Here is a 16,126-nt window from a genome sequence, read left to right on the forward strand (position 1 = left end):
CATTGTCCGCGAAGCACTGTAATCGATCGTCGCTCGATGAATAGCAAGAGTTACGAGAGATCGAAGGGTGGAGAAGAGATAGGGTGCGTGCACGGACAGATATGCGAAGCCGATTTTTATTACCAGCCTGCGCTTCGACGAGCTTTGTAATTCAGACGATCTATATAAAATCTATCGACCACTTTTATACAAAGAATAAAAACTTGTAGAAAAATATACAAGGATATTAATCTAAACGAGAGTTTCATATATCGAACGGTCTCTCTATATTCCACCGTCCGAGGGTTAACGCGACGAACAAAAAGCTTTTTTTCTTTGTTACGATTGATGCACAATAATTTTGATTATTCTTGCGATAACGAATCAACCTTCAAAAGATGGATGATTCCAACTCTGTTTTAAAGCACCGTTGAAAGAATGATACACGCTTAAGTACTTGTTCACTCCCCGTGTGGGAGGAAGGAAAAGCAATTTTTCGGTTAAAAGTGGGTTCCCGCAGAGTATCGCGAAAAGTTAGATTATTAAAGTCTCTGAATGGCCGTGGAAGCTGTATTATCCGTGCTTTGGTTTACTCTGGATTAAGAAAGTTCGGCCTTAAGGGGTGGCTTTCCCGTCGAAGCCGGTAGAATTATATGTATAATATAACGATCCACGAATTTCACGCGTATTGCACGAGCAAAACAGAGACAAGATTATACTTGAAATTAAGTAGAAAACTTTTTCCATGTCAGCCGAATTAATAGTGTACCGAGGCTGGTTTTGCTCGACGATTTCTAGCTGCTATCAAACCAGAGAAGCTACCGCGAGCGTGTTCGTCCCGGCAACGTCTCTGCCGTTATATTTATGCGGCTCGAAACGTTGCTTTCCCACGCGAGGAGAATTACTCGCGTATCTCACGCACGCGCTTCTACAACGGCCAACCTCACGGAGCGGAGGTGATCGACGAAATATCAGATCGTAGCCGATAAAAATGTCCTGCCTTCGCGGTACGTATGTAGCTACGTTTGTTCTCTCGCGTAATGAAATTATCGTTCCGCGGCTACCACGGCACGCGATACTTCGATTACGCGAAATGCTCCCTTTCGCGGCTACCAGCAAGCTCGATCAAACCTCCCCCTTCGCCTCGTTTCACCATCCCTCTTCCCGGAACGTTGTTCAATGCATGTAATTCGTGTACTCGAACGTGGCTGGGAACTTACGTCGGTCAATTATGATCGACGCTTAAGGGGAGGAACTAACGAGCGGTAATAAGGGAAAAAAGATTAAAGGGAACTCGCGCCTCGATTTACATTGTAAATCTGCTCAAGTTACGTTTCTCATTCTCAGAGTAGATCGACCACTTTCGAAAGGTAAATCGTCGTCGATTTGCTCGCGAACGAATGAATCGAAAGAGGGGAAAAAGGAAGCTCGCACTGCCTTCCGTTGAATAGAACGTCGTCGGCAGCTTGAATGACTCCGGCTGTATTCCGATAGCCGACAAGGAATTTCGTTCGGAAATCTTTCGGCGGGACGCGACGTACGGGTGCAAATAGCACCGGAGTGTGCGAGACACAAGTATCGTCTGGAATGACGATTTCAAATTTTTACCCACACCGCGGCAATATAACGAGAGACTACAGAATAAAAGGCATTCTAGATTTACCTATCGATACCTGTAGTTTAAAGAAAATCCTCGCGACAAAGAGCGATCGGTATGAAAGATTAGGAAAACGTGAATATAGGCCGAAGGCAATTTGTTGCGAAAACCTAGCCGCTCAATCCGAAAGCAAAACACGAAACTTGAAGAGCAACGTCCTGCAAACGATGTGTACACGCTCTTTTTGAGTTTGTACGTCCACCCTTCGCATGTGTGCGTCGGTTCTCATCTGCACCGTGAAAATATTTCACATATTTTTGTTGGGAATTAATCCAACCCGTAATACTCGTTGGCCAGCGTGTTCACCGCTGAAAATTCTCTTGACAAACAACCCTCTTGGCTGCATTCGTATTCCCGGCTTACTAAAGGGCGTCGCGTCGCTTTTGTGTGCTTGTGTACGACGCTTTTCGCGTACGTATGCGTGCACAGTGAACCGGAGCCGGCTGGGCAAGCAACGAAAATGCGGGGAGATCCGACGAAATGGTCAGCGGTAACCTCCACCCCCTCGACGATCCCTTGGTGCAACCCTTTACACACGTGCGCGCGCGCACCCCGCTACTCGGAGAATGGAATTCCTCAAGTTTGTCCAGAGTAGAGAAATTAGTTGGAGCGACGTAATTGCTCGAATGTATGCGTTCGGCCGTTAACGTTATGGCACCTCTCATTACGGTCCTAACAGCAGCTGACACAAGCAGCGGACGGGTTTATCTCGCGTGTGTACAATTTACCTGTAGCCGGGACAAAAATTTAAACGCCGTCCTGGGAAATCCCAGAAAAATTCAACGATAAATTCGCGTCGCTTTAAAAGGGTTGAGAAGAAAGAAGAATATAGGAGGGCTGAGTGTAACCCTTTAAGTGGCGCGAACGTGTTTACACGGCTAGCGATCGCATCAGTGAAAGAAAGATTAAAATTGGTATTCTGAGCGATTAAAGGAAATTAATATTAATATTCTTATTCTGACGTGAAACAATTCTACAGTACTCGAAATTTCGTGGCGATCGTTACTCGAGATTGACACGACCAGTGAACACCGACAAATTATTGTCATTCCATTGGGTCATCCCGTTAGTCATGATTAAGCAAATTTCATACCCCGGCTATTAATATTAGAGCGGTTGACCGCGCGATGTCCACAAAATTCCCCTGGCTAGTATAGAATGCATATACTGACCCGACAACTACCCGCCACTAGCAAACTTCCTGAAGTTGATTAAACCGGAAAAGGCTTCGGCTACTGCCGCGGCGCGTCGAGACGGCTTTATTTCGGATAATTAAACAATTATTACTTAACCCGAGAAAGGATCGCGCGACAAGTACATAATTAATGCTACAATAAAATATTTACAAAGTATTAAACCATCTAGAAATGTTCAACTATGCCGGATAATCATGCATTTAAACAATATTTTAAAGTGTAAAGAAAGCTTTGATTTCATTTTAAATTGAAAACAGAGGTGCCAAAATATTTTAAGCTTTGTCATTAATATTAGCCTTACCTAATTAACATTTTCATTAATTAACTAAGACTAGACATTAATATACATTTCTAATTGTAAATATCATGTACAGTATTGAGCATAATAGGCTTCCCGCGGAAAAATAGTGATTTTTCTGCTATGTCGTCTAGAACACACGCGGCTCCCCTTTTAGTCGCCTCTTACGACAAGCAGGGGTTACTGAGGGCGTATTCTACCACCCCCGCCCTCAGGGGAAAATCATGCCTATACTAACACAATCTAAAGGTATTTTCGGCGAAATTAACATTTATAACACGAATTGCGGGTTTCGGGTCGGTCGATAAGTTGGTAAGTAGCTCTACGGATTTCTTATAGGTGACAGTAGTGTTAAAAAAAATCGATCGGTAAGTTATTGATTACTTTACGCCGCTTCTGTGTAGATGGTGCTATGATCCAATTCTGGAAATCAATAATGGCGGTCCTTTTAAAATACAAGTTTGTTAAACAATTATTTTCATAATTTTGCGACCTTGTGCTGATTTTTACTGACTTATAAATAATAGAATCAAAGAAAGCCATTTGAGATTCTTGAGATTTTTTTTTATAGCCGATTCAATTTTGCAACTAATTTATAATTACCGTGATGCCAACAAAAGCTTCATAATGAAGATAAAGACATCTGGTATCAGTTAAAATAAAATCAAAGAATTCGCTTTTAAAAGAATATGATGCATAAATATCAAAAGGTCTTCAGCTACCTTCATTTATGTTGGCAAGCTAGACTTCTGAAACATCGGTCGTCTAAAACATGCTAGAAAATACGAACACGAGTTCTTTGCATACATCTGCCAGCAAGCCTATGTTCTGTTTAAAGTAATGGCGTTTGCAACAAAAAGTTTGCGGCATTTATATAAAATATATAATGGAAATAGAGCAAATGTATATTCGGCGCTTCGCGTACCGATCGTACGAATATCAGTTGTTCAAACCGCACAAAGACATTATTATAGCACTGAGAGTAAGTAACTCTAAAAAACGTAACCTTTCCTAATGGAAACATTCGTAGTCACGACGTTATTTGTAATGAAATTGTTGGATTATTAAAAGAAATGATTATTAATTATTTATCGCCATTGAATAACAAATTTCTAAGCTTTTAATTCATGTCTCATAACCAACTTTAGTAAAAACGTTTAATTGATGTTTTTTTATAGCACATAGACCAAAAATAACAGGTAGTTTAACGAATATACAATCAGCTGGAGGAACTGTTCAATCCCTAACACAGGAAAGATTAGATAATAAGAAAGTAGATGAAGAACAAAAGGAAGAAGCAGAGGAGAAAGAGAGACGAGAACAATCACAAAGACTGCTTAAATATAGTTTTGCATTTCTGGGAGCGTTCACCACCATTGGACTATCTTATATAATATATAATTTAACAAAAACCAAATATGATGAACATGGAAATGTTATTGAAGATGAATTCTCAAATTTACCATTCTATGAAAGAATATATAAAACACTCAGGAGAGAATTTAATTATTATACTAAGGTATAAAATCTATAATTCCTATTCGAAAATATGTATAATAGTTTACAATAAGATGATATTTTCAGATGGTACAGGAACCTAGTAGAGATAAGCTCCTTCCAGATCCACTCAAATATCCTTACATTCAACCACCATACACTTTGGTATTAGAATTAACAGATGTTCTTGTGCATCCTGATTGGACAGTAAGTTGCATATTTGTTAAAATATATTTAACATTATTTCGTATAAACATTTACTTATTAATTAATAATATAGTATGAAACTGGTTGGAGGTTTAAGAAACGACCTGGAGTGGACCAATTTTTAGAAGCTGTGGCTCCACCACAATTTGAAATTGTTGTATATACAGCAGAGCAAGGAATGGTAAAAAAATCTTGATTATTTATTCAAAAGTAACTTGTATTATTTCCATGTATTATAATTAATTTATATAATTTTTAGACTGTCTTCCCTATTTTGGATATCTTAGATCCTAATGGATATATCATGTACAGATTAGTAAGAGACACAACGCGTTTTGTTGATGGTCATCATGTTAAGGATTTAGATGCTCTTAATCGCGATCTTCGTAAAGTGAGTACTTAATCTATGGTTTGTATAAAAGTTAAACACTTTTTTATATACTTAATTAAATATTTTACAGGTCATAGTAATTGACTGGAATTCACAAAGTACCAAGTTCCATCCTGAAAACACTTTGAGATTACCTCAATGGACTGGAAATGATGACGATACAACATTGTATGATTTAGCTGCATTCCTAAAAAGTATGTTTCTTCTAATGAATGTAAATTATGCTTTATACATGTCCATGTATCATTATGTTATTATGTTAATTGACCTCTCGTAACAAATATTTTTCAGCTATATTAGCGACAAACGTTGATGATGTTCGAGAAGTTCTTGATTACTATAAGCAATTTGATAATCCATTACAAGTCTTTAGAGAAAATCAACGAAAGTTATTGGTAACTATTATATTTATATTTTTTCGAGTAGTAACTAAACGAAGTATATCTAATTAACTCCGATATTTTCAGATGCAAATGGAAGAAGAAGAGAGTAAGGCACAACAAGAGAGTAATAAAGTACTTACGTCAAGATGGAAATCAACTTTCAACCGAAATTAAGTTGTATCAGAAAATGCAATGTTGTAGATTACAAAACTTGTAAATTATTATCAACATGTTCATTCATTTTGTCGATGCATATTACATGTAATTATTGTACAATTTTTACTATAAATAAATAAACAAGTAATTCATATATCGAAATAGTGTTATTATTTCTTTCGCGTGTTTTGCTTCTTTCTAGAACGTGAAGTTTTAACTTTCGGTAAAAACATCTCTTGTAACACGTTACTGTCGTCCAACTGAGTTATATCCACTTCCTGACTCACGCTTATTAATTCTTGGCTACTAATTGGTGTTTCTACGTTATCTAACTTTTCTTGAGATAATACTTGTGATTTTGTTTCTGTTGTTTGCAACCAACTTAAAACTTTTTCATGAGGTGCTGCTGTTAAAGAAATTGGAACTTCTTCACATATTTCCCATACGGCTAAAAGTTCTGGTGCTAACAGATCTGTGTAAGAGTTTAATTGTTCAAGAGATTGCTTCCAACCCACTTCAACATTATCTGAATTATAGTTCGTATTTTTTAACTGTAAGTTCTTATCGGTGAAACCTAAACAATAAATATAAAGGTAGAATTAAGAAAACAGAAGTTTATTTCATGATTACTTACACCCAATAATATGTTCCATATTTGATTTATCGGAAATTGTAAGGGGTACTATGGTATCTGGTTGTGTAGATACTGCATTTTCCCAATCATTCAATAAGTAATATGACTTACAGTTTACCAGTGAATAAGTGTTCAATGCAGTATCATGTGTTATAGATTGATAAAATATATCGCCTGAAAAGATGATCATATTGAATTTTCGAAAATTACAATAAATAATGACAATACAATATACATACCAATAGAATTTTGAAAGAATAGAAATATATTTTCCGCGCTATTTTTGATCATATAACAGCCACTATTGCTTAATTCAAACCTGTCTCTTAAATATGGATTCAAACACATTCCCCGCATTTGAGATTCATTCAGCGTTTCCATAACTGGGGGAGGAGTAAATGGAAAATTAAACGAGTGCGAAATCTCACTGCTCGTCCATGTATTTAAAATTATCCTATTTTCCCCAGATATTTGACTAGATAGCATAACAAATTCCTTGTCATCTCTAAAAACAATTACATTTGAATATATTTAAACAAAATAAATGTAAATATTTCAGCTAAACAAATTTCTGCTACCTATTCAAAGCATGACCTATAAGCGGTGGACCTTTAAATTGATGTGTCCATTTTTGTTGAACGCATTGTTTAGGCGAACGATTGTCACACATTAAAAGACTATGATAAGTTCCAATATATCTACAGAAACTATTTCTACTTGCAATATCTAATGAAAGATTTTCACACTTTTCCAAATTAGATTTTGGGCATAATGTTAATACGGGTCTTTCGAATGGAACCTGTAAACATATTAAAATGTATTTTTATTGACTTCAGTCAATAAATCATACATTTTTGAAAGAAATTTTTTAAATGCTTTTACCCTAGTATCAAGATAATGAAGACAACACCTATCCACATATAAAATAACATCTGGATCCATTAACTGAAACTTTATATTTGCCCATAAATCATCTACTACAGTAGTCTGGAATACATTATAACTACTTATATGTTGCCTACAAAATAGAAAAGATACGTGAACCTTTTATTCAAACAAAACAGATATGCCCATATTGCTGTACGTACATTTTAGTTATATCCCATAATGTTACAGATCTTTCTACATTCACTGTGCAATATTGATTTTTATTAATTAAATGTAAGTCTGCACTAACATAAGGAACTGCTGATGGCTGTGTATGAATTTCAGTAAAGCGTAGTTTGTTATCGCGCTCATATAGCATATAAAAATTACAATTATGCTTGTATCTGCCCAAAATCATACCTAATGTAACAATTAAAACGATTACTAATATTGTTTCTTTTAGAGTATTACTCTGTAAATGAAAATACATGTGCTTACATGCATTAGCATTAATATTATGTTTTAATTCATATAATGAACCTTCAAGTTCACATTTAGCTGCCTTCTGTAACAATGGTTTCCACAAATATTCCTCTTCATTTACAACAGGTACACTTACTGCAAATATATTGCAACATCAATATAAACTATGAACAAATATAAATTATTTTACAATAACAATACCTAAGTCTCCCATAAACGGAAAAAGTAAAATATTTATATTGTGGAATTGCACATAATCTACAGTGCCACCAGTATAGTACCAATTATAAATCTAAAAAAAATTGTTATTTATTATGGTACATGAATTGTGTACTATATTTAATTTTACCCCTTCAAAATAAGGATCTGGATCCTTGTCCATTGTTTCTGCTAAATCTGCTATGTACTTGGGTATTTTTGTAGTAACTGCATCTTTAGTAGAAGTCCACTTTACATCCTTCTTATATATTAATCTTAGTTCTATACAAACATTTTTATTCATAATTATAGGATTCTTTTATAAGATTGTATCCATACAGTGAAATAAAGGTACCTTTTTCATGTTTAGAATAATACTGTTTCATCCTTTTTATATCATTATTTATATGATTTTTAAGCGTAACCAATTCCAATACAGGATCTTCTTCGTTTAGTACTATAAGATTTATACATCCAGTTAAACTTATTTATCCAACATAATATTCAATAAAGTATTGTATTGTACAATTGAAATGTTTACCACTTCTAGGTAATCTAGCAGGTGGCAATAAAGGTTTTGGTAAATCACAGTGATAAGGATAATCTTGATACTGTTCTATAATATTTTCTAAATCTGCCTCATCCAAAATCAAATTATTATGTAAATTATAACCAGGTACTAAATAATGAGGGTAATGTTTTAAAAATGTTGGTCTCAATTTGTCCTTTAAATTTGCCTCAGCACGCTTATATGCTTTAGATGTTAAAATACTTTGTTCCTCCATTCTATTGATTTCTTTTATTCTTGTATTTTTTTATCTAAAACAAATTGTTTTTGTACAAATTATAATTATTTTGTAATCATTTTTATTGTAATTACTGCATTGAAATAAAAGCAGGAAAATACTTAATCTTTATTTAACATTTTGTTATACATTATATTGTATAATACTAAAACATTCATTAAGTATTAAATTGGTAAATAATTGTTTATGTAACATAAGCCATTCTTAACCCTTATAGCATCTTCCTCAAAATGTATGGAATACCACTGACTGCCACTGACCAGTCACTACAGATCTAAGACTGGATATGCCTTTATTACCGATGGGTGACCATTTTCGGCCAAACGGAAAAATTCACCAGTTTCTTACGCCCTCTAGAATATATTGCGGCCGCAATAAGAAACAGAACCCGAATCAGTCAACTTGCCGGTAAAATATATACATATATAAAACTCGCAGCCATTTGCTCATATTGCTCATAATAAAATAATTAATAAATGATATGATAATACCTTGTTTATATATAAGTCACGAATAACTGAACGTCTATAAATGATTAGTAATTACATTATGATCAATATGATTGCCCAGGTCTCACCACGTGGAGGTTGCCGCGACTGGAGACCCGCCCGATCCGCACCCATCCACCCTTCCTTTTGCAAATAAAAAAATGTACTATAATACAACCAAATGTAATATCATACATTTTTTCAGTATTACTCCATTTGTTGTATAGTTACACAACGTACGACCCATGTACGTTCTGTAAATGTTACACAAATGGATATATCAGCTAGCCTACCCGGAAACGGTACTAATTTTGAAACACACAAGACCATTATGATACTGATAAAAAGTATCCATAATGGAAACAACACACAAAACCATTATGATACTGATAAAAAGTATCCATAATGGAAACAACACACAAAACCATTATGATACTGATAAAAAGTATCCATAATGGAAACTACACACAAAACCATTATGATACTGATAAAAAGTATCCATAATGGAAACAACACACAAAACCATTATGATACTGATAAAAAGTATCCATAATGGAAACTACACACAAAACCATTATGATACTGATAAAAAGTATCCATAATGGAAACAACACACAAAACCATTATGATACTGATAAAAAGTATCCATAATGGAAACAACACACAAAACCATTATGATACTGATAAAAAGTATTCATAATGGAAACTACACACAAAACCATTATGATACTGATAAAAAGTATCCATAATGGAAACAACACACAAAACCATTATGATACTGATAAAAAGTATCCATAATGGAAACAACACACAAAACCATTATGATACTGATAAAAAGTATCCATAATGGAAACTACACACAAATCCCATCGGTGAGAAAATCAGAACAAATCCATCGATTAACATTTTACCTCCAAGTTCGCAGAAAATGAGCCATATACTCCAGTCACGTGACCGAACCTACCTAACTAAAAAGCTAAAGATACAAATCAATCATTTCAAACCTTTATTCAATGTACATTGAATCCTCCCTAACTAGAAGCTAAACCATTTTCAACAATCGTTTCCACACTGTAACCTGCCTACAAAAAAAGCTAAGATACAACCTCAGTGTAACAATAATGCCGTTTTACCCATTTGAAAATTTCCTACAAATTGTTTTTTACAGATTAAATCCTCCCTAACTAGAAGCTAAAAAGAGTTTCCAACGTTGGTATTCAGCAATATCTCTTCGGCACTGCCAATAAGGAATCCAACATCATTAAACGAAATTACAAAGACGACATAAGAGACAACAAAAACAAGTGCAAAACGAGAACCAATAAACTCTTCGAGCTCATGATCATCCGCGTCCAAAATTTTTCTAATCTGAAACAAACACAGGCACACACATATATTGATAATATGCTGAAATACCGTAGATCGCAACTCCTGAAACACACAAAAATAAGTATTAAAAAAGGAGAAAAATAAAAGAAACTGAAATAAATAATAAGAAATAAGAAATAAATAAATAACTAAGATCAAATAAAATTGAAATAGATACTTATCTTCTTTTTTCTGCTACTGCCACTGTCTCATGTGCTGCCATCGATGATTATGCAACGTCCACTTGTGTTCTGCTACGTTCTCTTCTATTCTGCTGCGTTCCCTTCTCTTCAGCTGCACTAGGACTTCTGTTCTGCCGCATCCACTTCTGTTCTATAAATCCCTCTTCTCTTCTGCGGCCTCCTCTTCTGTTCTGCAGCGTCCTCTTCTGTTCCGCAGCTTCCTCTTCTATTCTGTAGCTTCCAGTTCTCTTCTGTAATATCCTCGCTTCCCTCGCTGATTCTAAAACAGATCTCAGAAATAAATCTCCACCAAAGACTACACCCTGGCATCTGCAATCTTCGCAGCTGTGTCCTATACCTTCTTTACAGCTTGCCCACTGTTATATCCGGTGACTCCACTACTGCTTCCGGTGCTTCCACTGATGCCTCCTTTCTTCTGTTCCGCAGCTTCCACTTCTTTTCTCCAATATCCCCGCTTCCCACGCTGACCCTAAAACAGATCTCAGAAATAAATCTCCATCAAAAACAACTACCTGGCATCTACGATCTTCGCTCCTATCGGAGCATCTTCTCTTCTTTCCTCTTCTGCCGTGTTCCCTTCCATATTGTAGCGTACTCTTCTTCGTCCTAACTGCAGCGTCCTAACCGCTTCTTTCTTCTTCGTTTGTTTCCTTTCTTCTCCATTTGTCTTCTTTCCTCTTCGTTTGTCTTCTTTCTTCACCTAATCTCCTCTGAAGCCACGACTGTTTCCTGCTTTGCCGCTTCCTCTTCTCCTATGGAGCATCTCCTCTTCTTTCCTCATTCCGTCATGTTCTCTTCCATGTTGTAGCGCTTTTCTTCTTTTGTATCTTCTGCTTCTGTCGTCCAGGGCGTACTCTTCTCTATTGCAGCGTCCGAACCACTTCTTTCTTCTCCGTTTGTCTTCTTTCTTCACCTATTCTCCTCTGAAGCCACGACTGTTTCCTGCTTTGCCGCTTTCTCTTCTCCTATGGAGCATCTCCTCTTCTTTCCTCATTCCGTCATGTTCTATTGTCTTCACCTCTGGGACATCCTCCTATTTCCTCTTCTGGGACAGTCTCTCTTCTTCTTCCGTCACGCTGACTATACTGTTGAGTGATTCTTTTCTTCTGCGCTTTCTTCGCTGATCTACAGCATTCTCGCCACATCCGCATCGTCCTCCTTTTTATTGCAAACTCTTCTTTTCTTCTGCGTTTTCTTCGCTGTTCTACAGCATCCTCTTCTCATCCGCAACGTCCTCGTCTTCATTGCAAACTCTTCTTTTCTTCTGCACCGTGCAACTTAGCCTAACGGTTGCGAATGTGCCACCGTCTTCAATAAAAAATACCGATGAAATGCGAATATCAGTATAGTCAAACGAATCTCTACCCGCGAATTGAATTAGTTCGCCGAGGAAATTTGCGTATATATCCCGTGAGCCTTACCATTTCCCGTCGTGACGCGTGGGCTCCCTAACCCCGCCATCACGCTCGGTAAGCGTGGAATTTCATTATGTTCGAGCGCATTCGTAACAGCGAATTGAATTCGATCGTCGCGAAACTTTGCGTATATATCCCGTGAGCCTTACCATTTCCCGTCGTGACGCGTGGGCTCCCTAATCCCCGCCATCACGCTCGGTAAGCGTGGAATTTCATTATGTTCGATCGCATTCGTAACCGCGAATTGAATTCGATCGTCGCGAAACTTTGCGTATATATCCCGTGAGCCTTACCATTTCCCGTCGTGACGCGTGGGCTCCCTAATCCCCGCCATCACGCTCGGTAAGCGTGGAATTTCATTATGTTCGATCGCATTCGCAACCGCGAATTGAATCCGTTCGTCGCGAAACTTTGCGTATATATCCCGTGAGCCTTATCATTTCCCGTCGTGACGCGTGGGCTCCCTAATCTCCGCCATCACGCTCGGTAAGCGTGGAATTTCACTATGTTCGATCGCATTCGTAACCGCGAATGAATTCGTTCGTCGCGAAACTTTGCGTATATATCCCGTGAGCCTTACCATTTCCCGTCGTGACGCGTGGGCTCCCTAACCCCGCCATCACGCTCGGTAAGCGTGGAATTTCATTATGTTCGATCGCATTCGTAACCGCGAATTGAATTCGATCGTCGCGAAACTTTGCGTATATATCCCGTGAGCCTTACCATTTCCCGTCGTGACGCGTGGGCTCCCTAATCTCCGCCATCACGCTCGGTAAGCGTGGAATTTCATTATGTTCGAACGCATTCGTAACCGCGAATTGAATTCGATCGTCGCGAAACTTTGCGTATATATCCCGTGAGCCTTACCATTTCCCGTCGTGACGCGTGGGCTCCCTAATCCCCGCCATCACGCTCGGTAAGCGTGGAATTTCATTATGTACGATCGCATTCGCAACCGCGAATTGAATTCGTTCGTCGCGAAACTTTGCGTATATATCCCGTGAGCCTTACCATTTCCCGTCGTGACGCGTGGGCTCCCTAATCCCCGCCATCACGCTCGGTAAGCGTGGAATTTCATTATGTTCGATCGCATTCGCAACCGCGAATTGAATTCGTTCGTCGCGAAACTTTGCGCATATATCCCGTGAGCCTTACCATTTCCCGTCGTGACGCGTGGGCTCCCTAATCTCCGCCATCACGCTCGGTAAGCGTGGAATTTCATTATGTTCGAACGCATTCGTAACCGCGAATTGAATTCGATCGTCGCGAAACTTTGCGTATATATCCCGTGAGCCTTACCATTTCCCGTCGTGACGCGTTGGCTCCCTAATCTCCGTCATCACGCTCGGTAAGCGTGGAATTTCATTATGTTCGATCGCATTCGCAACCGCGAATTGAATTCGTTCGTCGCGAAACTTTGCGTATATATCCCGTGAGCCTTACCATGTGACGCGTGGGCTCCCTAATCCCCGCCATCACGCTCGGTAAGCGTGGAATTTCATTATGTTCGATCGCATTCGTAACCGCGAATTGAACTCGTTCGTCGCGAAACTTTGCCTATATATCCCGTGAGCCTTACCATTTCCCGTCGTGACGCGTGGGCTCCCTAATCTCCGCCATCACGCTCGGTAAGCGTGGAATTTCATTATGTTCGAACGCATTCGTAACCGCGAATTGAATTCGATCGTCGCGAAATTTGCGTATATATCCCGTGAGCCTTACCATTTCCCGTCGTGACGCGTGGGCTCCCTAATCTCCGCCATCACGCTCGGTAAGCGTGGAATTTCATTATGTTCGAATGCATTCGTAACCGCGAATTGAATTCGATCGTCGCGAAATTTGCGTATATATCCCGTGAGCCTTACCATTTCCCGTCGTGACGCGTGGGCTCCCTAATCTCCGCCATCACGCTCGGTAAGCGTGGAATTTCATTATGTTCGATCGCATTCGTAACCGCGAATTGAATTCGTTCGTCGCGAAACTTTGCGTATATATCCCGTGAGCCTTATCATTTCCCGTCGTGACGCGTGGGCTCCCTAATCTCCGCCATCACGCTCGGTAAGCGTGGAATTTCACTATGTTCAATCGCATTCGTAACCGCGAATGAATTCGTTCGTCGCGAAACTTTGCGTATATATCCCGTGAGCCTTACCATTTCCCGTCGTGACGCGTGGGCTCCCTAACCCCGCCATCACGCTCGGTAAGCGTGGAATTTCATTATGTTCGATCGCAATGCTAATCGCGAATTGAATTGTTGACCGTCGCTTATATAACACGCCCTACACCTCAGCCTCAGCTTTAGCTTTCGCCTTAGATTTTGCCTTAGCCTTAGCTTTAGCTTCCACCTTAGCCTTAGCTTTAGCTATCACCTTCGCCTTAGCTTTAGCTATCGCTTTCACCTTAGCTTTAGTTTTACACCTAGGCTTTGGATTCTGCTTTCACCTAGGCCTTAGCTTGGGTTTTCACCTTAGCCTTAACTTTAGCTTCCACCTTAGCCTTAGCTTCAGCATCCACCTTGGCATTGGCCTTAGCATCGGCTCCGTTCTACGCCGGAATTCGCGTATAATCTGCGTGAGCCATATTAATTTCCCGTTGCGACGCGTTGGCTCCCTAGTCACCGTCATCACGCTCGGTAAGCGTGGAATTTCATTATGTTCGATCGCAACCTACCCGTGAATTCAATTCGTTCGACGCAGGAATTCGCGAATAATCTAAGTGAGCCTTATTAATTTCCCGTTGCGACGCGTTGGCTCCCTAGTCACCGTCATCACGCTCGGTAAGCGTGGCATTTCATTTTGTTCGCTCGCATTCCTAACCGCGAATTGAATTCATTCGTCGCGAAACTTTGCGTATATATCCCGTGAGCCTTACCATTTCCCGTCGTGACGCGTTGGCTCCCTAATCCCCGCCATCACGCTCGGTAAGCGTGGAATTTCATTATGTTCGATCGCATTGCTAATCGCGAATTGAATTGTTGACCGTCGCTTATATAACACGCCCTACACCTCAGCCTCAGCTTTAGCTTTCGCCTTAGATTTTGCCTTAGCCTTAGCTTTAGCTTCCACCTTAGCCTTAGCTTTAGCTATCACCTTCGCCTTAGCTTTAGCTATCGCTTTCACCTTAGCTTTAGTTTTACACCTAGGCTTTGGATTCTGCTTTCACCTAGGCCTTAGCTTGGGTTTTCACCTTAGCCTTAACTTTAGCTTCCACCTTAGCCTTAGCTTCAGCATCCACCTTGGCAATGGCCTCAGCATCGGCTCCGTTCTACGCCGGAATTCGCGTATAATCTACGTGAGCCTTATTAATTTCCCGTTGCGACGCGTTGGCTCCCTAGTCACCGTCATCACGCTCGGTAAGCGTGGAATTTCATTATGTTCGATCACAACCTACCCGCGAATTCAATTCGTACGACGCCGGAATTCGCGTATATTCTACGTGAGCCTTATTAATTTCCCGCTGCGACGCGTTGGCTCCCTAGTCACCGTCATCACGCTCGGTAAGCGTGGAATTTCATTATGTTCGATCGGAACCTACCCGCGAATTCAATTCGTTCAACGCCGGAATTCGCGTATAATCTACGTGAGCCTTATTAATTTCCCGTTGCGACGCGTTGGCTCCCTAGTCACCGTCATCACGCTCGGTAAGCGTGGAATTTCATTATGTTCGATGGCAACCTACCCGCGAATTCAATTCGTTCTACGCCGGAGTTCGCGTATAATCTACGTGAGCCTTATTAATTTCCCGTTGCGACGCGTTGGCTCCCTAGTCACCGTCATCACGCTCGGTAAGCGTGGAATTTCATTATGTTCGATCACAACCTACCCGCGAATTCAATTCGTACGACGCCGGAATTCGCGTATATTCTACGTGAGCCTTATTAATTTCCCGTTGCGACGCGTT

General features: G+C 39.4%; 2 protein-coding genes across 3 annotated transcripts; one reads left to right on the forward strand and one right to left on the reverse strand.

Annotated features, from left to right (window-relative positions):
• Window positions 1–3,859: 3,859 nt before the first annotated feature.
• LOC114874865 (mitochondrial import inner membrane translocase subunit TIM50-C-like) lies at window positions 3,860–5,918 on the forward strand. Its single transcript, XM_029184554.2, has 8 exons — window positions 3,860–4,112; window positions 4,309–4,649; window positions 4,715–4,834; window positions 4,908–5,015; window positions 5,094–5,225; window positions 5,296–5,419; window positions 5,517–5,620; window positions 5,693–5,918. The coding sequence occupies exons 1-8, from the start codon at window positions 3,971–3,973 to the stop codon at window positions 5,780–5,782; spliced, it is 1,161 nt and encodes a 386-aa protein (XP_029040387.1). The 5' UTR covers window positions 3,860–3,970; the 3' UTR covers window positions 5,783–5,918.
• Window positions 5,823–9,090, reverse strand: LOC114874863. Of its 2 annotated transcripts, none has more exons than XM_029184553.2 (12): window positions 8,962–9,090; window positions 8,488–8,765; window positions 8,302–8,403; window positions 8,098–8,228; window positions 7,950–8,040; window positions 7,764–7,883; window positions 7,487–7,685; window positions 7,281–7,416; window positions 6,977–7,197; window positions 6,638–6,903; window positions 6,399–6,572; window positions 5,823–6,338 (listed from the first exon to the last, which is right to left on the reverse strand). In XM_029184553.2, the coding sequence occupies exons 2-12, from the start codon at window positions 8,729–8,731 to the stop codon at window positions 5,935–5,937; spliced, it is 2,088 nt and encodes a 695-aa protein (XP_029040386.1). In that variant the 5' UTR covers window positions 8,732–8,765; window positions 8,962–9,090; the 3' UTR covers window positions 5,823–5,934. The 2 variants fall into 2 exon arrangements, with proteins under 2 accessions (XP_029040386.1, XP_029040385.1); XM_029184552.2 differs by having other exon boundaries at window positions 8,854–9,090.
• Between the last annotated feature and the right edge of the window lie 7,036 nt (window positions 9,091–16,126).

Source organism: Osmia bicornis, chromosome 13, assembly GCF_907164935.1.
Source record: "Osmia bicornis bicornis chromosome 13, iOsmBic2.1, whole genome shotgun sequence".
NCBI classification, from domain to species: Eukaryota; Metazoa; Arthropoda; class Insecta; order Hymenoptera; family Megachilidae; genus Osmia; species Osmia bicornis.

Bases quoted from the DNA above. Each gene is read 5' to 3' on its own strand.
- LOC114874865 (XM_029184554.2), top strand. From the start codon at position 3,971: ATGGCGTTTGCAACAAAAAGTTTGCGGCATTTATATAAAATATATAAT. The intron at 4,113-4,308 runs GTAAGTAACTCT...GTTTTTTTATAG, and splicing joins ACATTATTATAGCACTGAGA to CACATAGACCAAAAATAACA. The intron at 5,621-5,692 runs GTAACTATTATA...CGATATTTTCAG, and splicing joins AAAATCAACGAAAGTTATTG to ATGCAAATGGAAGAAGAAGA.
- LOC114874863 (XM_029184553.2), bottom strand. From the start codon at position 8,731: ATGGAGGAACAAAGTATTTTAACATCTAAAGCATATAAGCGTGCTGAG. The intron at 8,041-8,097 runs GTAAAATTAAAT...AATTTTTTTTAG, and splicing joins CAGATCCTTATTTTGAAGGG to ATTTATAATTGGTACTATAC. The intron at 7,686-7,763 runs GTAAGCACATGT...TTGTTACATTAG, and splicing joins TAATATTAATGCTAATGCAT to GTATGATTTTGGGCAGATAC.